Source organism: Trachypithecus francoisi, unplaced genomic scaffold (genome assembly GCF_009764315.1).
Source record: "Trachypithecus francoisi isolate TF-2019V2 unplaced genomic scaffold, Tfra_2.0 Lachesis_group5, whole genome shotgun sequence".
Lineage (NCBI taxonomy): Eukaryota > Metazoa > Chordata > Mammalia > Primates > Cercopithecidae > Trachypithecus > Trachypithecus francoisi.
The window spans coordinates 100,986,086-101,014,082 of record NW_022681470.1 but is presented as its reverse complement, the minus strand read 5'-3'; the positions used below and the strand labels follow the sequence as shown (position 1 = coordinate 101,014,082).

The following is a 27,997-nucleotide window of genomic DNA, read 5'->3' as shown; positions in this document are numbered from 1 at the left end:
TCTCTTATGTCACCCAGGAAAGAGGTGGGGGAGAATGGTGTTAAAAACACAAATAGTTTGGGAGGCCGAAGCGGGTGGATCATGAGGTCAGGAGATCGAGACCATCCTGGCTAACACAGTGAAACCCCGTCTCTACTAAAAATACAAAAAATTAGCTGGGCGCAGTGGCGGGCGCCTGTAGTCCCAGCTACTCGGGAGGCTGAGACAGGAGAATGGCATGAACCTGGGAGGCGGAGGTTGCAGGGAGCCGAGATCACACCACTGCACTCCAGCCTGGGCAACAGAGTGAGACTCCGTCTCAAAAAACACCACCACCACCCACAAATAGGCCAGGCACAGTGGCTCACACCTGTAATCCTAGCACTTTGGGAGGCTGAGGCAGGTAGATTACCTGATGTCAGGAGTTCACGAACAGCCTGGCCAACATGGTTAAACCCCATCTCTACTAAAAATACAAAAACTAGCTAGGCATGGTGGCGTGTGCCTGTAATCCCAGCTACTGGGGAAGCTGAGGCAAGAGAATCGCTTGAACCCTGGAGGCAGAGGTTGCAGTGAGTCGAGATCGCCCCATTGCACTCCAGCCTGGGCAACAGTGTGAGACTCCATCTCCCAAAAAAAAAAAAAAAAAAAACACACACACACACAAATAACTGCAGTCTCCCAAGGTGTCAATTAGGAAGTGCTGAAAACTGAAGTCTCATTTAATTTTCCTGATCAACTCATGTTCTAATAATTAATGTGGAAAAGAGGAAAGAAAGAGAAAACAAATGAGAATCTAAGGTAGTAAACAGCAGCAACTTAGCAGGAATAAGGGGAACATGGTTCTCACTAACCAAATAGGACTGATAATGCTTCCAAAAAATAAAATATTGGGTGAAGGGAAATATGGAAATATGTTTTACCTTCTACTAATAGCTGCAGGCAGGAAGTTCTAAACGTAGGGTTTAACTAAGCTGGGTGAGCAGGGGAGATGTGCAGAGGGAATACTGAAAGAGAATCAGTTTCAACCATAACCCCCATCTACTGTAGAGTATATCCAGAAATCTAGACTACTAGTATGGCATACATATGCCCTAGAAGCAACTTAGGTAGTAAAGTCCCATGAATTGTTTGTAATTTAACTTGTCCCTGGGCAGTTTCTTAGGAGTGGCTTCAGAAGCAAGATCTCTACTTCTTTCAGAATAATAAGGTAGGGAAGGAAGCCTCAAAACAAAGTGGTAATTTGGAGGCAGAGAAGGAATAAGGTAGTGGTGGGGAGGAAAGGGATAGCAAGCAGGTTCAGTTCAAGAACTAAAGGCAAAATCTTCATACTCATACCCTGTTTGAGTCCAAGAGGAAGCAGGAATGAGAGTAAGAGTGGGGCATATAATCCTTATTCAAGCTACTGATATTTGAAAAGAAGGAGACATGAACACTTGAGTTAATCTTTTAGTGCTACTGAAATGACTACACAGTTAATCTGGAAGTTTAAGAGCTAACAAAGCTTCAAAGACAACCTGCTCTTGTAAAGTGAACTGAAGATGTTTCAAATAAAACTACATCCAAAAACTGGAAGTAAGAAAAGGGATCTCTTAGCAAATAGGAATCTAGGTGTAGAATCTATACACATATATATATATATTTTTTTAAGTATAAAATTGAGAAAGTATGTACAAAAAATCATCCTAAATCTTAGAAAGGAGACATACAAAAAAGGCTGTGGAAAGGCTGGGGAGTATGTGGGTGGATGCCTAGCAGTTGGAAGAATGCATATTGCCCAACTGCCCAGCAGCCAGCACGAGAATATCTTTCTTCTCCTTGTGGAAGCGCAGCTCCTTGCCTGCCAGTCGGGCTTCATCCAGCTCCCGCTCAGTAGAGGCCAGCTCTCTAGAGAGTGCCCCTGGCACACTCTGCTCCCGGCTCACCCAGTCCAAGGCCATTTGGTGGCGAATATCATCATCCAGGGCCCGATGCGAATAATGAGCCAACACCTCCTAGTAGGAGAGGGGAATGTGAACAGCATTGAGAAGGTAAAGGTTCATATCATATACCACACTGACCCAACTGGGACTAAGAACTCAGTTTTAGAGACCTGAGGTCAGCACCCAAATCCTTCAAGGAGATTCTTGTTTTTGTTTTTTTTTTTTGAGACGGAGTCTCACTCTGTCGCCCAGGCTGGAGTGCAGTGGCCTGATCTCAGCTCACTGCAAGCTCCGCCTCCCGGGTTTATGCCATTCTCCTGCCTCAGCCTCCTGAGTAGCTAGGACTACAGGCGCCCGCCACCTCGTCCGGCTAGTTTTTTGTGTTTTTTTTTTAGTAGAGACGGGGTTTCACCGTGTTAGCCAGGATGGTCTCGATCTCCTGACCTCGTGATCCACCCGTCTCGGCCTCCCAAAGTGCTAGGATTACAGGCTTGAGCCACCGCGCCCGGCCCCGGCCGGAGATTCTTAAAGGAAACTTCTTGGTAGGAGAAGCAAGATAGACAAAAGAATCACAGCTAATATTTAAATAGGAAAGATTACAGGGATGAAGAGGGTACTTAGGTAAGGCTTTCAATATTCACAACCATAGGTCACAATAGACCTTATTTCTAACATAGTAACCACCTCAAAAGAGTCCGCTGACAGATTGTGCTCCCCTCATTCGCCCCCACTCATAAAATCTCTTACCTGCCGAGAGCATTGTCGTTCCCTCATGGCCTTAAGGCTGCCATTCCAGTGTAGCAGTTGAAAAACTGTCATTAGCTCCTGGGGGAAGAATAGGAAGTACCAGGACAGTGATTTTATATTGGGAGGTTACATCAGAATTACATGGGAAATCTTTTACAAAATGGATTTGTAGAAGCAACTTTCATCACTAACTCTGATAGGCCTTTGGGGAAGGAAAATATTTATTTACTTATCTATTTGAGACAGAGTCTTGCTCTGTCACCCAGGCTGGAGTGTAGTGGCGCAATCTCAGCTCACTGCAACCTCTGCTTCCTGAGTTCAAGCAATTCTCATGCCTCAGCCTCCCAAGTAGCTGGGATTACAGGCATGTGCCATCATACCCAGCTAATTTTTGTATTTTTAGTAGAAACGGGACTTTGCCATGTTGGCCAGGCTGGTCTCAAACTCCCGGCCTCAAGTGATCCACCTGCCTCAGCCTCCCAAAGTACTGGGATTACAGGCGTAAGCCACCACGCCTGGCCAGGAAGGTATTTATTTTTGAAAAACAGTGTAACAACCTTCTTTCCTTTGCAGTATCAATGAGTTAGGAATTAGTAGGAGCCATTATATATTATAGGAGCAGTCTGACCCATGTTATTAGAGCCAGGGAAGTACATGGGAAAGTACCTGGAACTCCAACATTGATTTGCCCTTGTTGGATTCCAGCATGAATCGGAAGGCACCAATCCCTGTATTTGGGTTGTCAGCTTCCTCCCTGTTGCCCTGGTAGTAGAGGAACAGAAAAGACAAATAGATTTTCAACCAGGATTATCATCTCAAGAAGCACTGTCCAGTAGAAATATAATGCAAGCCACATATTTAATTTAAAATTTCCTCTCTGCCACATTAAAGTAAAAATAAAGAGGTAAGTCCAGGTGCAGTGGCTCATGCCGGTAATCCCAGCACTGTGGGAGGCCAAGGCAGGCAGATCACTTGAGGTAAGGAGTTTGAGACCAGCCTGGCCAACATGGTGAAACCCTGTATATACTAAAAATACAAAAATTAGCTGGGGCTGGTAGTGGGTGACTGTAAATCCCAGCTACTCAGGAGGCTGAGGCAGGAGAATCACTTGAACCTGGGAGGTGGAGATTGCAGAGATCAGGCCACTGCACTCCAGCCTGGACAACAGAGTGAGACTCTGTCTCAAAAAAAAAAAAGTAAAATTAATTTCAATAATGTATCTTATTTAACCCAGTATGTTCAAAATAATACTTTTCAAGTGTAGTCAGTATAAACATTATTAATAAAATATTTTACATTCTTGTTCTGAGTTTCTGAAATGTGGTATAAATGTGGGAAATTCTGGGTAGCAATGGGGTCTCCTGGGCCCTGGCCTATTGTGTCTTCTATTGGTTATGTAACCCTGCAGGGTTAGAATTAAGACGCGCTGTCCTGCATTCAAGCCTAGTATGTATAAAAACCAATACAGCACAGAAGTTAAGAGCATGGACTAGAACTCCTACAAATAGTGTGGCCTTGGTAAAGTCATTTAACCTCTCTGTTCTGCAGTTTCCTCTTCTGTAAGATGGGAATAATCAGAGACCTACGTTAAATGATTGTTTTGAGAATTAAATAAAATTTTAAATTAAAAATAAAAATTTAATTTTTTTTTTTTCTTTCAGACGGAGTCTCACTCTGTTGCTCTGTCACCCAGGATGGAGTGCAGTGGTGCAATCTCGGCTCACTGCAACCTCTGCCTACTGGGTTCAAGTGATTCTCCTGCCTCAGCCTGCAGAGTAGCTAGGACTATAGGCATGCGCCACCACGCCCGGCTGATTTTTATATTTTTAGTAGAGATAGGGTTTCACCACGTTGGCCAGGCTGGTCTTGAACTCCTGACCTCTGGTGATCCACCAGCCTCCACCTCCCAAAGTGCTGGGATTACAGGCGTGAGTCACCATGCCTGGCCCAGCATTTACACTGTATTAGGTATTATAAGTACTCTAGAGATGATTTAGAGCATTCATTCGGGAGGATGTGCATAGGTTATATGCAAATACTATACTTTTTTTTTTTTTGAGACTGTGTCTCCTTCTGTGTGTCACCCTGGCTGGAGTACAGTGGATGGTCACTGCAGCCTCAACCTCCCTGGGATCAAGTGATCCTCTTGCCTCAGCCTCCCAAGTAGCTGGGATCACAGTCAAGTGCCTCCATACCCGGCTAATTATTTTATTATTTTTTTGTAGAGATGGAGTCTCTTTATGTTGCCCAGGCTGTACTCTGCTATTTTATATGAAGGACTTGAGCATCCTTGGGTTTAGGTATCCTCGAGAGATCCTGGAACCAATCCCACATAGATCCCAAAGGAAGACTATAGAACCATAATTTTTTTTTTTTTTTTTTTTTTAGATGAAGTCTCACTCTGTTGCCCAGGCTGGAGTACAGTGGTACAATCTCAGTTCACTGCAACCTCTGCCTCCTGGGTTCAAGTGATTTTCCTACCTCAGCCTCCTAAGTAGCTGGGACTACAGGTGTGTACCACCATGCCTGGCTAATTTTTGTATTTTTTAGTAGAGATGGGGTTTTGCCACGTTGGCCAGTCTGGTCTTGAACTCCTGACCTCAGGTGATCTGCTCACCTCAGCCTCCAAAGTGCTGGGATTACAGGCATGAGCCACCATGCCCAGCTAGGAACCATAATTGCTTTTTTTTTTTTTTTTTTTTTTTGAGACAGGGTCTCACTTGTCACCCAGGCTGGAGTACAGTGGTACAATCTTGGCCCACTGCAGCCTTGACCTCCTCACTCAAGTGATATTCCTGCCTCAGACCCCCAAGTAGCTGGGACTACAGGTGCGTGCTCCCATACCCAGGTAACTGTTTGTGTTTTTTGTAGAGATGGAGTTTCACCATGTTGCCCAGGCTGGTCTCCAACTCCTGAGCTACACTGATCTGCCTGCCTCAGCCCCGCAAAGTGCTAGGATTACAGGTGTGAGCCATAATTTCAATAACAGTGAATTTAGTTATTTTTTGAGACAAAATTTTGCTTTTGTCACCCAAGCTGGAGTGCAATAGCACAATCTCGGCTCACTTCAACCTCCGCCTCCTGGTTCCAGTGATTCTCCTGCCTCAGCCTCCCAAATAGCTGGGATTACAGGTGCCCGCCACCACACCCAGCTAATTTTTATATTTTTAGTAGAGGTGGCATTTCACTGTGTTGGCCAGGCTGGTCTTGAACTCCTGACCTCAGGCAATCCGCTCGCCTCAGCCTCCCAAAGTGCTGGGATTACAGGCATGAGCCACTGCGCCTGGCCAACAATGAATTTAGAGCCTATGATCATATAAATACTGCACATCCTACTTTCTATAATCCACAGTTTCTTTTTTTTTTTTTTCCTTTCCTTTTCTTTTTTTTTTGAGACTGTGTCTCCTTCTGTGTGTCACCCTGGCTGGAGTACAGTGGATGGTCACTGCAGCCTCAACCTCCCTGGGATCAAGTGATCCTCTTGCCTCAGCCTCCCAAGTAGCTGGGATCACAGTCAAGTGCCTCCATACCGGCTAATTATTTTATTATTTTTTTGTAGAGATGGAGTCTCTTTATGTTGCCCAGGCTGTACTCTGCTATTTTATATGAAGGACTTGAGCATCCTTGGGTTTAGGTATCCTCGAGAGATCCTGGAACCAATCCCACATAGATCCCAAAGGAAGACTATAGAACCATAATTTTTTTTTTTTTTTTTTTTAGATGAAGTCTCACTCTGTTGCCCAGGCTGGAGTACAGTGGTACAATCTCAGTTCACTGCAACCTCTGCCTCCTGGGTTCAAGTGATTTTCCTACCTCAGCCTCCTAAGTAGCTGGGACTACAGGTGTGTACCACCATGCCTGGCTAATTTTTGTATTTTTTAGTAGAGATGGGGTTTTGCCACGTTGGCCAGTCTGGTCTTGAACTCCTGACCTCAGGTGATCTGCTCACCTCAGCCTTCCAAAGTGCTGGGATTACAGGCATGAGCCACCATGCCCAGCTAGGAACCATAATTGCTTTTTTTTTTTTTTTTTTTTTTGAGACAGGGTCTCACTTGTCACCCAGGCTGGAGTACAGTGGTACAATCTTGGCCCACTGCAGCCTTGACCTCCTCACTCAAGTGATATTCCTGCCTCAGACCCCCAAGTAGCTGGGACTACAGGTGCGTGCTCCCATACCCAGGTAACTGTTTGTGTTTTTTGTAGAGATGGAGTTTCACCATGTTGCCCAGGCTGGTCTCCAACTCCTGAGCTACACTGATCTGCCTGCCTCAGCCCCGCAAAGTGCTAGGATTACAGGTGTGAGCCATAATTTCAATAACAGTGAATTTAGTTATTTTTTGAGACAAAATTTTGCTTTTGTCACCCAAGCTGGAGTGCAATAGCACAATCTCGGCTCACTTCAACCTCCGCCTCCTGGTTCCAGTGATTCTCCTGCCTCAGCCTCCCAAATAGCTGGGATTACAGGTGCCCGCCACCACACCCAGCTAATTTTTATATTTTTAGTAGAGGTGGCATTTCACTGTGTTGGCCAGGCTGGTCTTGAACTCCTGACCTCAGGCAATCCGCTCGCCTCAGCCTCCCAAAGTGCTGGGATTACAGGCATGAGCCACTGCGCCTGGCCAACAATGAATTTAGAGCCTATGATCATATAAATACTGCACATCCTACTTTCTATAATCCACAGTTTCTTTTTTTTTTTTTTCCTTTCCTTTTCTTTTTTTTTTGAGACAGAATCTCACTTTGTTGCCCAGGATGGAGTGCAACGGAATGATCTCACTGCACCTCCACCTCCCAGGTTCAAGCGAGTCTCATCCTTCAGCCTCCTGAGTAGCTGGCATTACAGGCATGTGCCACAACGCCCGGCTAATTTTTGCATTTTTTCCTTTTTCTTTTTTTTTTTTTTTTTTTGAGACAGAGTCTCGCTCTGTCACCAGGCTGGAGTGCAATGGCACAATCTCAGCTCACTACAACCTCTGCCTTCCGGGTTCAAGTGATTTTCCTTCCTCAGCCTCCTGAGTAGCTGGGACTACAGGCGTGCCCAGCTACCACCACACCCGGCTAATTTTTTGTTTGTTTGTTTGTTTTTAAGTAGAGACGGGGTTTCACCATGTCAGCCCGATGGTCTCAATGTCTTGACCTCGTGATCTGCCCACCTCAGCCTCCCAAAGTGCTGGGATTACAGGCATGAGCCACCGTGCCCAGCCAAATTTTCTATTTTTAGTAGAAAGGGGGTTTTGCCATGTTGGCCAGGCTGCTCTCGAACTCCTGAACTCAAGTAATCTGCTGTCATCTGCCCCACAATGTGCTAGGATTACAAGTGTGAGCCATTGTGCCTGGCCCTGTTTTCTTTTACAATACCATTAGGTGACCTAAAAATAGCAAGTGTACTTCCCAAAAAATTTTAGCTGTTTTTTTCTTTTTTTATTTGGTTTGGATTAATATAAAAATGTTTTCATTCCCTGCAGATGCTGTTGACTGGGGCAAAGAATAATGGGAGAAAAACAGCTGGGTCCTAAATAACAGAGGGAAACCAACTTTCAATAAAGTGTTCAACAACTAATCCACAAAGCAGATAACTGAAGTAATTTAGTATATGTAATTACATCTTTTTTATTTTATTTTTATTTTTTTGAGATGGAATCTCGCTCTGTCACCCAGGCTGGAGTGCAATGGCATGATCTCAGCTCACTGCAATCTCCACCTCCCAGGTTCAAGCTTTTCACCTGCCTCAGCCTCCCAAGTAGCTGGGATTACAGGCGCCCACCACTGCGCCCAGCTAACTTTTGTATTGTTAGTAGAGATGAGAGGTTTCGCTATTTTAGCCAGGCTGGTTTTGAACTCCTAACCTCAGGTGATCCGCCTGCCTCAGCCTCCCAAAGTGCTGGGATTACAGGCATGAGCCACTGCACCCGGCCTGTAATTACATCTTAATTAAATGCAAATAGAACAGATACTTGGTCTGAGTATCAATGAATTTGTGGAGAGGAAGGAAGATGGCAGTGTTAATTTCTAAGATGTAACTAAATTAAGTCAACTTGGGTTCTAATTTTGGCGTGACCACTTACGAGCTATATCATGTTGACACTTCACTTCTGTGTTTTTAGTCTCCTCATCTGTAAAATAGGAGTAATAATAGTACTTATACCTCATAGGATTGTTGTGATGACCTAATGAGGTAAAATACATATAAATCCCCTAGAACAGTCCCTGCCACAAGGTAAATACTCAATTAGGATTAATTATGGTTATTCTTATCATCATCATTTGAAAGAACAGTTGTAAATAAATAGAGTAAATAAATTATCCTCCTTGTTCCTAAAATAGATAAAAAGACATTTTATTATAAAAGGGTTATTTATCAATAAGATGAAGTAACGGAGGCAGGAGACAAGTGACAATAAAAAACAGTCTTATAAAAAAAGAACAGCAGAAACTAAGGTCTTAACCTAAATTAGCAAAAGCAAAATTCAAGCTCAATTTTCATTTTGGAATAGCTCTAAAATTCCATAAATACGCAATTAAAGGTTTCTAGATACCAAAGAGATACAATGAAAGAGACAAAACAACAAAAAACACATAAATACAGATATAGAATTAGAGACTGAGACATGTGGAGCACATGACACAATAGACTGACAGAGAATAAATCAAAAAAACAGAGAGGTGAACCAGAAAGAAAACAGGAATTCATGCTCTGTTTCACAGTAATTTATGAATTCCCAAGCAGCCGGTTCTCCCATCTCCCACTCTCCTTCCAGCTCCATATAACTTACATTGAAAGATGCCAGGGCCTCAGAGACACTCTTCTCGATGAACTCATCAGTGATTCTTCGGGAAGGATGTTCATTAAACACAGAATTCATTAGCGCAATCTTTGCAGCACTCCTCCGGGCCTCAGCTTTTGTGGGGCAAAACTAGGCAGGGGAGAATGAGTGAGAATATATGTATTTGTGCATATCAGAGAGAGGAAGGAACAGTGGGAGGGAAACACTTCAGATAGAAAACACTTGGACGCTCTTTGGATAAATCAGTTGTGTTCAACACACTCTCTAAGGTTTTTATGGTAAAGTGGTTGGGATGTTTGGAAATGTAATTTTGATTCAACATCCTGAAGTCATTAAGGAACTGGAGAGTACTGTAGCTCATACCAAACTGAATACAGAATGAGGAAGGCTGCATATAATCACTGGACATGAAAAATACCCCTGTTAAAACTGTCGTCAGAATTAATTACTCAAAAGTCAGATTCTGGCTAGCTTAATAGAAATCTCTATCTTGTTCTGTGGACAGGCAAGGTTTTTTGGATTCCTCTAGATAACCCAAGATTAGAACCGAAGCTGTGTCTAGGCTGCTTCTACAGAGAAGGCCACTGGTCTCTATCAGAAGCACCCATCTTGGAATCTTGGACTTCATTTTTAGCTGTGCATTTTCTCAATGCAGTGAGCCAAAGGAGCTATCCCTGAGAAGGGTTTAAGTCTGAAGAAGGAATTTATAGACTTCTTTTTTTCCCCCCAGTGGAAACAAAGAGAAGAGGAGTAACTAAGGGAAGGAAAGCTGACTTAAGAAGGAAAAAAATAAAAATTAATTCATGTTTTTATACTGTATCCAACATAGGTATCACAGAACAAGTCTGATCTGCAGAAGTCTCAAAATTATTCAATTTCAGATCTCTAGCCACCATAGTATTCCTTTATAATTCATCTTTATTGGCTGTCTCAAAGGCCTCTTTGCCCTGTGTCATTTATGAGTAATTAGAGGAAAGGAAGAAAATGATGTTGCAGTTTTTAAAAGTAGACCAAGGCTGGCCTTGGTGGCTCACACTTGTAATCCCAGCACTTTGGGAGTCCAAGGCAGGAGGATGGTTTGAGCCCAGGAATTCAAGACTAACCTGGGCAACATAGCAAGCCCCCTGTCTCTACAAAAAAAAAAAAAATTAGCCAGGCATGGTGACACGTGCCTGTAGTCCCAGCTACTTAGGAGGCTGAGGCAGAAGGATCACTTGAGCCAGGAGTTCCAGGCTGCAATGAGTTATGATCACACCATTACACTCCAGCCTGGGTGACAGAGTGAGACTGTTTCTAAAAGAAAACTTAAAATAAAAAGTAGAATAGAGGTTGGGCATGGTGGCTCATGCCTGTAATCCCAGCACTTTGGGAGGCCAAGGTGGGAGGATCACTTGAGGCCAGGAGTTTGAGACCAGCCTGGCCAACATAGTGAAACGCTGTCTCTACAAAAAATTTAAAAATGAGCTGGGCATGGTTGTGGTGCACACCCATGGTCCCAGCTAATCAACAGGTTGAGGTGGAAGGATCACTTGAGCCCAGGAGTCAAGGCTGCAGTGAGCTATGATTGTGCCACTACACTCCAGCCTGGGCAACAGAGCACAACTCTGTCTTAAAAAAACAATAAATAACGGGCACGGTGGCTCATGCCTGTAATCCCAGCACTTTGGGACGCTGAGGTGGGCGGATTACAAGGTCAGGAGTTAAGACCAGCCTGGCCAAGATGGTGAAACCCCGTCTCTACTAAAAATACAAAAAAAAAAAAAATTAGCTGGGCATGGTGGCAGATGCCTGTAATCTCAGCTACTTGGGAAGCTGAGGCAGAGAAATGCTTGAACCCAGGAGGCGGAGGTTGCAGTGAGCCGAGACCGCACCACTGCGCTCCAGCCTGGGCGACAGAATGAGACTGTCTCAAAAAAAAAAAAAAAAAAACAATAAATACGTAGACCAGGATGTGTTTAGTACTTAAACATCCCTACTATCAATAATTCCTAATTTCTATTAACTGACAGGCTCTCTGAGACAGCATATGAAGTTTCGTAAATAAGTCTGAAGTCTTCCCAATGCTTCAATTTGTCTGTTTCTATTTGTCTATTACTAGCCTGCTGGCCTGCTCTATAGTGCTGTTGCTTAAAAAGTCATCTGTGAAGAAAACCAGTGGGAGAAATTTCACCTGCCAAAGTGGATAGAGGTATAAACTCAAACCCATCTTGAATTTAAGCAGTTGCAGACTACCAACACCTAGCCCATGTTCTGATCTAGCTTCAGTTATTGCACCCTGCCCCTGGCCGGGTGACTCATACCTGTAATCCCAGCACTTTGGGAGGCTGAGATGAAAGGATTGCTTGAGCTCGGGAGTTTGTGACCAGCCTGGGAAACATGGCAAAACTCCATTTCTACCAAAAATACAAAAACTAGTCAGGCATGGTGGCACATGCCTGCGGTCCCAGCTATTCGGGAGGCTGAGGTGGGAGGATCACGTGAGCCCATGAAGTCAAGGCTGCAGTGAGCCATGATTGTGCCACTGTACTTCAGTCTGGGTGACAGAGAGAGGCCCTGTCTCAAGAAAAAAAAAAAAAAAAAAAAGCTGGGCGAGGTGGCTCATACCTGTAATCCTAGCACTTTGGGAGGGTGAGGCAGGCAGATCACCTGAGGTCAGGAGTTCAAGACCAGCCTGACCAACATGGCGAAATAATACAAAAATACAAAAATTAGCTGGGCGTGGTGGCAGGCGCCTATAATCCCAGCTACTCGGGAGGTGGACGCAGGGAGAATTGCTTGAACCTGGGAGGTGGAGGTTACAGTGAGCTGAGATCATGCCACTGCACTCCAGCCCAGGTGACACAGCAAGACTCCGTCTCAAAAAAAAAAGTTTAGGCTAAAAGGCCAAGAAAGACAATTCTACCCTTTCCAAAAATAACAGAAATCTAATTACTACAATGTTTCAGTTATGGGCATCCATCATAAAATGTTCAAGTCATTCAACAATGTAATGAGGTGGGAAGAAGAAGGAAAGATCAGCCCAGCACAGTGGCTCACGCCTGTAATTCCGGTACTTTGGGAGGCCGAGGTGGGCGGATTGCTTGAGGTCAGGAGTTCAAGACCAGCCTGGCCAACATGGCAAAACCCCGTCTCTACTAAAAATACAAAAAATTAGCTGGGCGTGGTGGCAGGTGCCTGTACTCCCAGCTACTTGGGAGGCTGAGGCAGGGAGAATCACTTGAACCCGGGAGGCAGAGGTTGCAGTGAGCTGAGATCGGGCTGTTGCACTCCAGCCTGGGCAACAGAGCGAGACTCTATCTCAAAAAAAAAAAAAGGAAGGAAAGATCTTATTCTCTTAGAAGTGAAAGCATAGGCTGGGTGCGGTACCTAACACCTGTAATCCCAGCACTTTGGGAGGCCAAGGTGGGTGGATCACGAGGTCAGGAGATTGAGACCATCCTGGCTAACATGGTGAAACCCTGTCTCTACTAAAAATACAAAAAAAAAAAAAAAGAAAGGCCGGGCGCGGTGGCTCAAGCCTGTAATCCCAGCACTTTGGGAGGCCGAGGCGGGCGGATCACGAGGTCAGGAGATCGAGACCATCCTGGCTAACACGGTGAAACCCCGTCTCTACTAAAAAAATACAAAAAAAAAAAAAACTAGCCGGGCGAGGTGGCGGGCGCCTGTAGTCCCAGCTACTCTGGAGGCTGAGGCAGGAGAATGGCGTAAACCCGGGAGGCGGAGCTTGCAGTGAGCTGAGACCTGGCCACTGCACTCCAGCCTGGGTGGCAGAGCGAGACTCCGTCTCAAAAAAAAAAAAAAAAAAAAAAAAGAAAAAAGAAAAAAATTAGCCAGGCCTGGTGGCAAGCACCTGTAGTCCTAGCTACTGGGGAGGCTGAGGTAGGAGAATCACTTGAACCCAGGAGGTGGAGGTTGCAGTGAGCCAGGATCATACCACTGCACTCCAGCCTGGGCAACAGAGTGAGACTCCATCTCAAAAAAACAAGTGGAAGCATAAACATTCATCATCTTGGGTATATATTTATTTCTGTGAAATGACTAAAGTTATTTTCACTGCAATCTCCGGCTCCCGAGTTCAAGCAAATCTCCTGCCTCAGCCTCCTAAGTAGCTGGGATTACAGGCGTGCGCCATCACGCCCAGCTAATTTTTGCATTTTTAGTAGGGACGGGGTTTCACCATGTTGGTCAGGCTGGTCTCAAACTCCTGACCCCGCGATCTGCCCGCCTCGGCCTCCCAAAGTGCTGGGATTACGGGTGTGAGCCATTGCACTAGGCCTGAAATGACTGCAGTTCTAAGGGAAAAAATTTCATCACCTGATGTGAAATGAAGTTTCCTTAGGACTGCTTTGTTTGAGGCAGAAACTAAGCTTCAATGGCACTCATTCATGCAACAGACATATTTGCCTACTATCTGGTAGGCACTAAGATAGGTGGTAGGGATTTAACAAGAAGACAGACACAATCTTTTCCTCTATGGAACATAGTCCACTAAGAGAGACAAACAATTATGATATGTTGTAATAAGTGATATGATAGGGGAAGTTCAAGGTGCTATGCAGACACACAGCAGGGCTTTTAACCTTGTCTAAGGGTTATACAAACGATATGGAAAGCAGAACAAAGGTGTTTATTATTTTCTCTAAATTCCATTTCAGAATTTTAAACGGACATTTCAGAAGGCTGCCTCCCTGTCTGCAATGTAAAAAGTCCATCTTTGATAAGAATATTCATACTAGTCCATAATTTCTCACTACCTCATAATGGCAACCATTCTTTCCATCATCATAGGTATTTCACATAATTGTAGAATGTTAGTAGTAGAAAAGACTTCAGAAATCATCTAACCTATCTCTTTCATGTTATAGATGGGAAAAGTGAGGCCCAGAGATTTGCCCCATTGATATTCAGAGGAATGTGAATTTAGATCTCCTAACTCTTAAATGAGTACTGTTCCCACCATACATAGTCCCTCCGAATTTGACCTCTTAGAGAACTCCAATATTGCTTTCTTTAGTAATTGCCTATGAAAAAGTACTGGAGGCAAAGAATATTGTTCTATATCCTCAATAAGAGATAGAAAATAGTTGGAATGCAATAACTGAAGCCAGATTGGAACATGGGTTGGATGCTGGTAGTCGGATATACCGAGCAAGGGGATATTCATAACTGCTCAAATTCAAAATGGGTTTGAGTTCTTGAAAAGAAAGCATGCTACTGAGGTTCTATTATGGTCAAATTACCCTCAGATGCTTGCCAGAATAATTTTCCCAGAATTGCTTTAGGTCCTCAAATATATGATTTCAGGCAGTTTAATGGCCAAAGTGATGGAGAAAGCCGTTACTAACATCTAAGCATTTACCTTTGCTACTGCCACCTCACAACTCTTACCTGGAAACTCCCAAAGCAACTTCCCCCAGGCAGCGTGACATAGCAGACATAAGGAGGGCTGTTGGAGGGAACCATCTCATAAACCACTAGAGCCCCATTCTTTAAGTCAGCACCACGGGACTGCTTCATCTGCCAGAATTCCTGAAGTGCCTCCACCACATTCACTACAAAAGAGAAATAGTTAAGTTCAGCAATGAGAACACCTCCAAGTGGTGCTATACTTCAATACAGTATCTGTAACCTGTACCTACATTAAGAGTCAGCCCCTTAGCTCCCTACCTATTGCCATTTAAAAGCATTTAAATTAATAAACCTAGACTGTGATTAAGTTAATTTGCCTAGAAAGACCAGAGTATGCCTGCCCTCCTCCACCACTTTTCTGGTTCACATTTTATTTTATTTAAATTTTTTTTCACTCCCACCTCCAATCTGAATAGTTCACATTTTAACTTAGTCCTAGAATAACTTAAATATTGGAGGCAGAGTTCCCAATGTCAGCAGACCATTATCACTGCCTGATGAAATACAAGTAGATTACTCCACAATTGTTAGCTGGCCCAGGATGATAATAACCACCACAATAAGTACCAACATGTATTGAACACATTGTATGTCAAGCACTTCTGTAACTGCTTTACGTGTTTAATCACAGCAACTTTATGAAGCAGATATTTTTACTATCCATATGTTACAGATGAGGGAAATGAGGTATAAAGAGGTTAAATAACTTGCCCAAGGTTATGTCAGGAGAAAGCAGCAGTTTGAGTATTCAAACTCAAGCAGTCTTGGTTCCAATGAGTATTCTTTTATGCAATACTGCTGGCTCAAGGAAATATAGCCCTAATAACCATTCTCGAGCCTGTGCTTCTAGTGAGCACATCCATTGCCAGATTCCTTTTCCAACCCAGCATACTATGTGTATACTATGAGTGAGAGAAGCCAGGGTATGGAGGTGGGAGAGAACTCTTTTGAGGCTTTACCTGGGTATAAATGATTTTTGGAGGAACTATATGGTGAGATGCAAAGCAACGAAATGGGAAGCAATTGGAGGACTTTAAAAAGAAGCACTCCTCCATGGGCCGGTCTCTCACGCTCCTTCACATCTTGCTAGGTATGGCAAGATTGCAAAACCCTGACTGCTCTTTACTTGGGCTATTTTTCAGGACTGTGCTTGCAGCAAGAAATATTGAGGGATGAGGTACTATCTTCACTCAGATAAAGAACATGCTTGCTTCTGATTGTTGTAAAATGGCAAGTTCCCCAAGCTGTGGGTTCTGTAAGTGTTCCTCTGTTGTGAAGCAACCCATGGCCTATGCAAGTATCTACCTGAGTCCTCTGCATTGGACGTGGGAGGAGGCAAGGAGAACTAATATAAACATGATGCTCATGCTATTTGCTGTGCTATGAATAATAAATTCCTTTGTCTCTAATCTCGAAGTCTCTTGACTTCTGCCAGCATCCATGAAATAGTAAATGGCTAATTTATTAGTTGTAGGTAGGCTAAAATCAAACTCCAGACCTGACATTGTATTCTAGAACACTTCCTCTCATCCCCTACGTTTTCCTTATGTAGCCTACAGTGTAAAGAGGGAAGGAGATATTAACCAAATCTCAAACAAATGTAAAATTGCAGCTGTGATCAAGTTCTATAAAGAAGTGATAGATGTCGGAGTATCTGACCTAGTTAAGAAGGTCAAAGAAAGCTACCCTGAGGAGGCAATATCTAAGTTCAGGTATGACTAGGAATTCACTAGGCAAGAGGTGAGAGGACAGTGTTCTGAGTATAAAGAACAGCATGTTCAAAGGCTTGTGACAGCAGGGAACATGATGAATAAAGGGAGTTAAGACCATGTGGCTATGAAAGAGTGAGTGAGGGGAAGTGTAATGCAAGATGAGGTTGCAAGAGAAGGCAGGGACCAGACCAAGTAGGGCCTTTTAGGCCATGTTAGAGTATTGGCTTTACCCTAAAGTAATAGGCAGCAATTGGAGGACTTTAAAAAGAAGGAGGGATTCTTTTGAACTCAGCTCCAAGGAAAAATAATTAATTAAAAAAAAAAAAAAAAGAGGATGAGATCAGTTTGCTTTTAGAAAGGATCACATTGACTCTAGGGTTCCAAACATTTCAAAGAGTTTTAGCTAAAGCCTCACAATAAAAAATTATCACAGATGCTCTCCAATATCTTGCAACATATTGACCACTCTCCTTTTTTTTTTTTTTTTTTTGAGACAGGATCTCACTCTGTTGCCCAGGCTGGAGTGCAGTGGAGCAATCTCAGCTCACTGCAACCTCCACCTCCCAGGCCCAAGCGATCCTCCAACCTTAGCCTCCAAGTAGCTGGGACCACAGGTGCATGTCACCACACCCGGCTAATTTTTGTAATTTTTGTAGAAACAGGGTTTCACTACATTGCCCAGGCTGGTCTCAAACTCCTGAGCTCAAGCAGCCTCCCAAAGAGCTCCTCCTCCACCTCGGCCTCCCAAAGTGCTGGGATTACAGGCGTGAGCCACCATGCCCGGCCTCTCCTCTCCTACTCTTAATCGCAACAAAGGCTCATTCGTTCTTTCATATTTCCTTAGTTCAGATCTGATAAGAAGACACCAAGATGGGATAGGCAATTGCAAGAGACTTATTGGGGAGGAAGCAGGAGAAGACAGGGAGCGCCTTCTGAGCACAGCAAAGATCTGATGACTGTGGAAGAGAGGCAAAGTAGGAGGTCTAGATATGACAGTCTCAGACTGTAGTACAGTTGTTGTTGTTGTTGTTGTTGTTTTGTTTTTTTTTTTAGACAAAGCCTCACTCTGTCGCCCAGGCTGGAGTGCAGTGACACAATCTCGGCTCACTGCAAGCTCTACCTCCCGGGTTCACGCCATTCTCCTGCCTCAGTCTCCCGAGTAGCTGGGACTACAGGCGCCCACCACCACACCCGGCTAATTTTTTGTATTTTTAGTAGAGACGGGGTTTCACCGTGTTAGCCAGGATGGTCTCGATCTCCTGAGCGCGTGATCCACCCGCCTCGGCCTCCCAAAGTGCTGGGATTACAGGTGTGAGCCACCATGCCCGGCTATAGTACAGTTTTAAGAAAGATTTGGCTAAGCCAGTGAGAAGTCCTCATCCCAAAAGAATCCCATATCTCACCAGGATCTGCCTGTGTTAATACCCCTAATGTGCTCCGTCTTTGGTTGGAAGCAGCCTACAGGAAGTGTGGTTCCTTCAAATGTGGTTATAGATGCAAATGTGCAACTTTGGGGTACAAATGTGATTATGGATGACCCAGAATGGGCAGTGGCTGAGGTTGTTAGTTATGCTCCCTGCAGCAGGCAATCTGAACTGCACATTTTCATGGCTGTCATACACACATTAGTAAAAGTTTGAGCATTTAATAGGTACATGGCATTATTCTAAGCATTGGGCATGAAAAGAATAACACACAGTTCCTGCAAGCAAAGAATTTATTTTATATTTGAGTTGGAGTCTCACTCTGTTGCCCAGGCTGGAATGCAGTGGTGCGATCTCGGCTCACTGCAACCTCTACCTCCCAGGTTCCAGCAATTCTTCTGTCTCAGCCTCTTGAGTAGCTGGGATTACAAGCACATGCCGCCATGCCTAGCTAATTTTCATATTTTTAGTAGAGACAGAGTTTCACCATATTGGTCAGGCTGGTCTCAAACTCCTGACCTTAGGTGATCCACCTGCCTCGGCCTCCCAAAGTGCCAGGATTACAGGCGTGAGCCACTGCGCCCAGCAAGCGAGGAATTTAAAATCAGCGGCCAATAATAAATTATCTCACCTGCTCTGTGACTGAAACAAACACCCATGTACTAGCCTGAGTTTGAGAAGCAGCATAAACTCTTTCTAATAACCTACACTTAACTGACTTTTAAGAATGCTCATTTTTCTATTAAAAGACAGCATGAGGGCACGTCATTAGGACCTCCTGAGGCTCTGTCATGGGCAAAAAAAATTAAAATTAAAATTACAAATTACAAAAAAAGACCCAGCAGGAAAAGAAAACTCTCTTTCCCTCCATTGGTTTTGGCAGGGCTCTTCAAGGGTCAATACTGACCAGAAAGCTCAGCCATCTTTATTCTCTCCATGAGATCTTTTTAGCTCCAGTTCCCTCTTTAAGACAGTTTAGCACAATACACTGGGTGACAGCTCTCCTGACATGCAGACAACAGGAAGAATACTGGAATAAAGAGGAAGAGGAGGAGACCACCATAATTGGGAAGGTCCCATTAAAAAGCATATGTTCAGTCTCTATCCAGTTAAACATTTCTTCGCACAGACTAGAGAACCATTTTTTAATGATTACTCAAAGCCAAGGGGCATGGGGAGTCTTGATTTTAGAAATGTGAGTATGAAGCCTGTAATCCCAGCACTTTGGGAGGCCGAGACGGGCGGATCACGAGGTCAGGAGATCGAGACCATCCTGGCTAATACGGTGAAACCCTGTCTCTACTTAAAAATACAAAAAACTAGCGGGCGACGAGGCGGGCGCCTGTAGTCCCAGCTACTCGGGAGGCTGAGGCAGGAGAATGGCGTAAACCCGGGAGGCGGAGCTTGCAGTGAGCTGAGATCCGGCCACTGCACTCCAGCCTGGGTGGCAGAGCAAGACTCCGTCTCAAAAAAAAAAAAAAAAAAAAAAAGAAATGTGAGTATGAAATGATAATTGGGCAAAGTGGTCAAGAAAAAAGCAACTGATTGTGACCCGCATTTGAAAATGCTTCTAGACTTCTTCATGTTTAGAACTGGAAAGAACTTTAGAGATCATCTAGTCCAACACTGGCTAAGAAAGAACAGAAGACTTGTTTGAGGTCACACGGCTATGGCAGAGTTGGGGCATAAATCTAGATTTCCGGGGGCCAATATTCTTTCCAATTTGGGAATCTTAACCCAGGCTCCAAGGTCCAGTCCATAGCTGAGCTTCATGGAGGTTCACAAGCTTCCTAAAGTAAAATTGTGTGTGTGTCTGTGTGCAAATGAGTATTTGTGCATGTGTACATGTGGAGCACCCACATTTTTTATCATATTTTCAGTGAGGAACCATGGATATAATGGTTTACATAAAGATGGCTAAAGAACAGTAAGGTGGGAGGGTAGGAATAACTGAGATATACACCTCTGACAATTGTTTTCTCAAAGTCCCTCACAAGAAAGACCAAGATAGGAATATTTCAGTGCTTATACCCTGCTGTTGAATAACAAAACAGAGAATAATTTAGTTTTTGCCTTTAGGAGATAAAATATACGAACGTCTAAGTGGACGGGATGGGAATGAGAGGTAGTGATCATTTTCAGCCAAAATAAAAACTTTTTTGTTGTTGTTGTTTTTGTTTTTGAAACAAAGTCTTGCTCTGTCGCCCAGGCTGGAGTGCAGTAGCATGATCTTGGCTCACAGCAACCTCCACCTCCAAGGTTTAAGCAATTCTCCTGGCTCAGCCTCCCAAGTAGCTGGGATTACAGGTGTATGCCACCAAACCCAGCTAATTTTTGTATTTTTAGTAGAGACGGGGTTTTGCCATGTTGCCCAGGCTGGTCTTGAACTCCTGACTTCAGATGATCCTCCCACCTCGGCCTCCCAAAGTGCTGGGATTACAGGTGTGAGCCACTGCACCTAACCTAAAACATTTTTTTTTTTTTTTTGAGGCAAAGTCTCACTCTATCACTGAGGCTAGAATTCAGGGGCACAATCACACCTCACTGCAGCCTTGACTTCCTGGGTTCAAGTGATCCTCCCACCTCAGCTCCTTGAGTGGCTGGGACTACAAGATGCATGCCACCATGCCTGGATAATTTTTAAAAATTTTTTGTAGAGATGGTATCTCACTATGTTGCCCAGGCTGGTCTCAAACCCTAAGGTTCAAGCAATCCTCCTGCGTTGGCCTCAAAATGTTGGGATTACAGGCATGAGCCATTGTGCCTGGCCAGGATAAACATATTAAAACAATATATGAAACTACAGTACAAAATTTATATCATAAAGATAAATACAATCTTGCCAGGAAGGTAATTAACAAAAATAAAAGAAAAAATAATAATAAATACAACTTTGTCGTGGGGAAGCAGGAATAAAGAGATAACGAAATTAAGAGGTGAGTAAAAAGAGTCTCCTTGATCACATAGGATGGCGAGAATAGACTGACCCTATTCACATTATTATGGAAGATAGGGAAGGTGGTTAACAATATTTCATCTATTTCCTATTTCAATGTTTAGAAGGTACATCTGCCCCTAAATAGCCTACGGTGCACAGTCTCTTTGGAAGGAGAGACTGCAAAGTAACAGTGACTTTGGGAGGGGACTCTGGTAGACTGAATGATGCCACTTTCCAAAATGTCCATGTCCTAATCCTTGGAACCTGTAAATGTCACTTTATCTGGCAAAGACTTTGCAGATGGGTTTAAATGATTTGAGATGGGGAAATTACCTAGATTATATAGGTGGGCCCTAAGTGCATTCACAAGTGTCCTTATAAGAGGGAGGCAGGATGGACACACTGACTCATGCCTATAATTCCAGCACTTTGGGAGGCCAAAGCAGGATGATCACTTGAGGCCAGGAGTTCAAGACCAACCTGGGCAACATCATGGGATCTTGTTTCTACAAAAAATTTTTAAAATCAGCCAGGTGTGGTGACATGCACCTGTAGTCCTAGTGACTTGGGAGGCTAAGGCAGGTGGGAGGATCACTGGAGCCCAGCAGTTCCAGGCTGCAGTGAGCTATGATTGCACCACTGCAGTCCAGCCTAGGCAACACAGCAAGATCCCATCTCTTAAAAAAAAAAAAAAAAAAAAAGGAGGCATATTTGACAAAGAGTAGGAGTCACGGAGGTAGAGATTATAGTGATACAGCAATAAACCAAGTAATAAACCAATGTCAGCAGCCACCGGAAGCTGGAAGAGGCAAAGAATGAATTCTCCCCTAGAGCTTCTGGAGAGAGCAAGGCCCTGCCAACACCTTGATTTTGGCCCAGTAATACTGATTTTGGACTTCTGGCCTCCAGAACTATGAGAGAACAAATTCCTGTTGGTTTAAGCCACTAAAGTTGTGATAATTTGTTACAGCAGCCACAGGAAACTAATATAGGGGCTAATCCAGCATTTCCAAAAATTGGAAATATTCGGCCCAACCCATTTAACTCCAGTCTTACAGAAAAGAAGCTGTCTGTGATTCTGAGGAAAAGGAACAACTAAATAGAAAATACTACACATGCCGGGCGCGGTGGCTCAAGCCTGTAATCCTAGCACTTTGGGAGGCCGAGACGGGCGGATCATGAGGTCAGGAGATCGAGACCATCCTGGCTAATATGGTGAAACCCCGTCTCTACTAAAAAATACAAAAAACTAGCCGGGCGAGGTAGCGGGCGCCTGTAGTCCCAGCTACTCGGGAGGCTGAGGCACACTGCACTCCAGCTTGGGCGACAGAGCGAGACTCCGTCTCAAAAAAAAAAAAAAAAAAAAAAATACTACACAAGATTCATTTGTTCAACTTAGTGAAATAGCAGGGCAAAATCTCCAATCATGCAGCCATATTGTAACATAAAAGGATAGCAATACTTCCAAAACAACAGGTTTGAAGAGGGAAATGTAGCAGTTACAGAGCAAGGAAAGTGAGTTACTCGATCCTGCCAGTTTAGAGATTGCCAGATGTCAAACATGAGAAAGACTATATGCCATAGAAAAAAGGGGGCAAAGGAAATGGCAATGCAGAACAATACATATCATTTGTAGTTTCCAAAGCATTTCCAAACGCACAATAATAGCAACCACACTAAGTACCATGTGCTGCATGCTTTATATTTGTTGTCTCATTTAATCCACACAAAACTATCAGGATAAGTATTATAATACCCATTTTACAAAAAGTAAGCAAGTTAAGGAACAGGCCAGAAGTGGCAGAACCAGGATTTAGAAACAATGTTTGTTTGGCTCAAAGTCAACCCTCTTTGTATTGGGCTGGCCTGCTTTATTACACCATTAATCTTTTTTTTTTTTTTTTTTTGAGACGGAGTCTCACTCTGTCGCCCAAGCTGGAGTGCAGTGGCCGGATCTCAGCTCACTGCAAGCTCCGCCTCCCGGGTTCACGCTATTCTCCTGCCTCAGCCTCCCAAGTAGCTGGGACTACAGGCGCCACCACCTCGCCCGGCTAGTTTTTTGTACTTTTTAGTAGAGACGGGGTTTCACCGTGTTAGCCAGGATGGTCTCGATCTCCTGACCTCGTGATCCGCCCGTCTCGGCCTCCCAAAGTGCTGGGATTACAGGCTTGAGCCACCGCACCCGGCCTACACCATTAATCTTTTTTTTTTTTTTTTTTTTATTATACTTTAAGTTCTAGGGTACATGTGCATGACTTTTATATCATGTATAACTCCCCAATGCAATCCCTCCCTCCTCCCCCCTCCCCATGATAGGCCCCAGTGTGTGATGTTCCCCTTCCGAGTCCAAGTGATCTCATTGTTCAGTTCCCACCTATGAGTGAGAACATGCGGTGTTTGGTTTTCTCTTCTTGTGATAGTTTGCTAAGAATGATGGTTTCCAGCTGCATCCATGTCCCTACAAAGGATGCAAACTCATCCTTTTTTATGGCTGCATAGTATTCCATGGTGTATATGTGCCACATTTTCTTAATCCAGTCTGTCACAGATGGACATTTGGGTTGATTCCAAGTCTTTGCTATTGTGAATAGTGCCGCAATAAACATACGTGTGCATGTGTCTTTGTAGTAGAGTAATTTATAATCCTTTGGGTATATACCCAGTAGTGGGATGGCTGGGTCATATGGTACATCTAGTTCTAGATCCTTGAGGAATCGCCATACTGTTTTCCATAATGGTTGAACTAGTTTACAATCCACCAACAGTGTAAAAGTGTTCCTATTTCTCCACATCCTCTCCAACACCTGTTGTTTCCTGACTTCTTAATGATTGCCATTCTAACTGGTGTGAGATGGTATCTCATTGTAGTTTTGATTTGCATTTCTCTGATGGCGAGTGATGATGAGCATTTTTTCATGTGTCTGTTGGCTGTATGGATGTCTTCTTTTGAGAAATGTCTGTTCACCATTAATCTTTATACATGCTCTGTAATGTGAACTGGGAGCTCTATCAAGATAGGGACTAAATATCTGCCTTGTCCACCACTGCATCCGGTGACCAATAAATATTTGTTAAATGAATGAAGAGAACAGATGAGGCATAGAGAGATTAAGCAACTTCTCCAAGATCATACAGCCAACTTTTTAACAGGGCTAGGTCCTCTGATTACAAATCCCATGCACTACAAACTTATCAAGATCCTACAGAATACTGAGCTATGTGTGTATCTTGGGTAAGTGGGTGACGGAGGCAGATAAAGGACAGGAAAGTTTTTTAAAATACATACATACATACATACATACTGATATTCCACATGAGTGAAGGTAGATCTAAAGACTGACTGGAAAAGGTGAATTTGGAGCATTCAGGAAGAAGATGAAGGATGTTAATTGAAGATGATGCGGTAAAGCATTGCTGGATGAGGGAATGAATTGTCTAGGCAGAGGCTAAAGTAAATTGTATTCAGGGGAATACATCCATTCCCCCAAATACCATGCCATCAGTCACAAGGGTGTGTGAGTACATGCCAGTGGCAGCTTTGTCTAAGAAATGAAGCAGAATAAGTGATTCCATGTGGTAAAGGACTTCTGAGCCAAATGGGCAGAGATTCTGCTTGCCTGAAGCTGAACTATCTGCCAGATTCTCCTAAAGTACTGGCTGGACACCCAGACTGGAAATGAGAAACTCAAGAATAATGAGAAAGACTGCGATGGGAGGTGGGGAGATAGGAAAGAAAATCAACCACAGAGTCTGAAGCCTGACTAATTGCCCTTTGTCAGCACAATCCCCTTGTTCCCTCATCCTTGCTAAGAAAATGAAAGTTTTTACAGGGTGCCCAGTTTAGGAGCCAAAGCAGAGGCTCTCCAGGTAACACAGACAAGAAAAAGGGTGTACTCCTCTACAATTTTAATAAATGCCTATAAGTTTCCAAGAGGAAGGCTTCAGATTTAGTGTGACCACTCTAGGCTACTCCTGTGCCCAGAGGCAAAGACCTTCCCTTGATCTTGACTTAGAGACTTGAAGCAGCAGGATAGTAGCTAATAGCAGTTCCATCACATAGCCTTGTTAAATCTTGGGATTACATTGGAAAAATAATATGTCCTTATGAGTTTCGGATTCATCCATTTGTATCCCCAGCACCTAGCAGAGCTCCTGTCTTATAATAGGAGTTCAAATTGTATGAAGAACAAAGGGAAATTGAAGATAAATGAATCATAGGCACATATAGCAAAATGGCTCTAAAAATCTGTTTTCATAGGAATTTTTGGGTTTACATTATCAGGATTTAAGAGTGGGAAAAAGTGAAGCATGTTCTACTTGAGGAACTATGAACCAACACATTTGAGATAATAATCATTTTTAGGTTACATGTCATTTGCAATGTCTCAGTTAATCCATATTGTAACCCTTGAAGAAACTGAAGCTCAGTGAGATTAAGTCCCTTTCCCAAAGATTTGGCTGGTAAATGACAAAGATCTCCAAACCCTGTGTGTGCTCTTTTCACTAAACTTTTTTTTTTTTTTTTTTGAGATGGAGTCTCGCTCTGCCGCCCAGGCTGGAGTGCAGTGGCCGGATCTCAGCTCACTTCAGCTCACTGCAAGCTCCGCCTCCCGGGTTTACGCCATTCTCCTGCCTCAGCCTCCCGAGTAGCTGGGACTACAGGCGCCCGCCACTATGCCTGGCTAGTTTTTTGTATTTTTTAGTAGAGACGGGTTTTCACCGTGTTAGCCAGGATAGTCCTCGATCTCTGACCTCGTGATCCACCCGTCCCGGCCTCCCAAAGTGCTGGGATTACAGGCTTGAGCCACCGCCCCGGCCTAAACTTTCTTAAAAAAAAAATCTACAGAAAAGCCTGTAACTTTTCTCTGCATTATTGTTAAACTAGAAAGTTAAAGATATAGGCCGGCGCGGTGGCTCAAGCCTGTAATCCCAGCACTTTGGGAGGCCGAGACGGGCGGATCACGAGGTCAGGAGACCATCCGGGCTAACACGGAAACCCCGTCTCTACTAAAAAAAATACAGGCCGGGCGCGGTGCTCAAGCCTGTAATCCCAGCACTTTGGAGGCCGAGACGTGGATCACAGGTCGGAGATCGAGACCACCTAGCTAACACGGCAAAGTCTCTACTAAAAATACAAAAAACTAGCCGGGCGAGTTGGCGGGCGCTGTAGTCCCAGCTACTTGGGAGGCTGAGGCAGGAGAATGGCGTAACCCGGGAGGCGGAGCTTGCAGTGAGCTGAGATCCGGCCACTGCACTCCAGCCTGGGCGACAGAGCGAGACTCCGTCTCAAAAAAAAAAAAAAAAAAAAAAAAAAAAAAAAAAAATACAAAAATTAGCCGGGCGAGATGGCGGGCGCCTGTAGTCCAGCTACTCGGAGGCTGAGGCGAGAGAATGGCGTAACCCGGAGGCGGAGCTTGCAGTGAGCTGAGATCGGCCACTGCACTCCAGCCTGGCGACAGAGCGAGACTCCGTCTCAAAAAAAAAAAAAAAGAAAGTTAAAGATATAGTCACTTCCAGGTCAAGCAGGACCTGGCCAAGGAGACAGAAGGGACGTCTTGTAAATTCCAGGCTTAAATTCTGTATTCTACACCCTTCACTATATATTCCTTATTACTTACACTATAAATCTGGAACTCAAACTCAGACAGGAAACTACACTAGTTAAACAAAAACAACAAAGAAAACCCTCACATCCCTCTTTAAAGAAATTAGACATCTTTAAGACGAAGTTTTCTAACTGAAATAGAGTTTCTAACCTGGCTCATTTCCACAGAATTTAACATTGAAAGAGCCAAGGCCTGGGATTTATCCTCAGTTCCTGGGCAAGGGCCAGGAAAACAGAGCCAGACAGAAAGGCTGGAGTTGTGAGTCTCCATACTAAACAAGATACCAAAGTAAGGTGCTAAGCCACAGGAAGCTGGCGTGAGCTCAGTGGTACAGGTCCGGATTTAAATGCACAATTACTATAAGTGACTTGTGAAGGCACTACCTAGTTCCCCAGTAAATCTGAAGTTGCACTGAAATTTCACAGTGAAGGTAAGCAAAGAATTTAAAAGTCAAGGTTAAGGAGCTGGAGCAAATTAACAGGGGAGTCCAGAATTGCAGAGATCACAGCGGAAAGATTGAGAGGGTGTGGATGAGAAATTGGATCTGAAATAAAAGACAGGATCTCACACAATGGGGACTGGTTCTCAAAGGCAGAGAGATGTTAAGGTATTAAGCTGGAGGAGGAATTCCATTTCTAAAGGAGAAAAGCTTAGGAAGAAAAGAGGATTGTATCTGAAAAAGCGTCCCTGGAGAATATATTAATAACTCAGTAAAGGGAAGGAGAGGTAGGAGGCTTAAACGTGTGTATGAGTGTGTGCGTCTGTGCGTGTGCGTAGCCCAGAAGGAAACTCCCCAAAAGGAAATGCAAGTGCGGGCTCCACGCCAGGAAAAGCGATCCGGAGGACTGTGGGAGCAAGGCTCCCTTAACAGAGGGTGTCGCGCAGGAGGCCTGACCCGCAGACTCACCTCGGCCATAGCCCTGCGTGTGCTTGGCGAAGCTCCTCACTACGGCCTCCACGGCCTCTCGCAGCACTGCCGGGCTGCCCGCGGCGCCGGGGGACAGGGGCAGTCCTGGGGCCCCAGACATGAGCAGCGGCGGCGGGGGCGGTGCGGGAGGCGGCGGAGCAGGCGGGGGGCCCGCAGGGGGTGTGGCGGCGGCAGCCGCAGCCCCAGTCACTCCCGGCCGCAGCGCTCGGAGAGTGCCCCTCCCGCTGGTGCCCACACCAGGCTGCAGCCGCTGCGCTCGCATCGTCTCCATCCCGGCCGCCAATGGAGTAGCGCCCCGGAGCCTGCCAGCCTGCCGAGCTAACGGTCCCAACTACCCCAGTCAGTTAGCGCCTGGGGACTGAGGGCGGCGCCAGGGCCGAACCTTCAGTCAAGTGGGGGCGGGGACGAGCTAGGTCCCATGCCAATCACCAGTGGCGGGGCGGGAGCTGGAGGGCTACTACTCCGCCATAGGCAAATTATTGAGGAGGGTGGAGATTCTGAGAACCAATTGCAAAGAGAAAAAGCGTATCCTCTGAAAGGCAGACGC

The 27,997-nt window shown here is 44.5% G+C and overlaps 1 protein-coding gene across 3 annotated transcripts; it reads right to left on the bottom strand.

The window, feature by feature from the left end:
• Nucleotides 1-1,417: 1,417 nt before the first annotated feature.
• On the bottom strand, nt 1,418-27,835 carry LIX1L (limb and CNS expressed 1 like). Of its 3 annotated transcripts, none has more exons than XM_033197923.1 (6): nt 27,430-27,833; nt 14,822-14,985; nt 9,422-9,562; nt 3,315-3,410; nt 2,649-2,726; nt 1,418-1,973 (listed from the first exon to the last, which is right to left on the bottom strand). In XM_033197923.1, exons 1-6 carry the CDS (start codon nt 27,719-27,721, stop codon nt 1,731-1,733), a joined length of 1,014 nt encoding a protein of 337 aa, XP_033053814.1. In that variant the 5' UTR covers nt 27,722-27,833; the 3' UTR covers nt 1,418-1,730. The 3 variants fall into 3 exon arrangements, with proteins under 3 accessions (XP_033053814.1, XP_033053816.1, XP_033053817.1); XM_033197926.1 differs by lacking the exon at nt 1,418-1,973 and adding an exon at nt 2,298-2,440 and having other exon boundaries at nt 27,430-27,835; XM_033197925.1 differs by lacking the exon at nt 3,315-3,410 and having other exon boundaries at nt 27,430-27,834.
• Between the last annotated feature and the right edge of the window lie 162 nt (nt 27,836-27,997).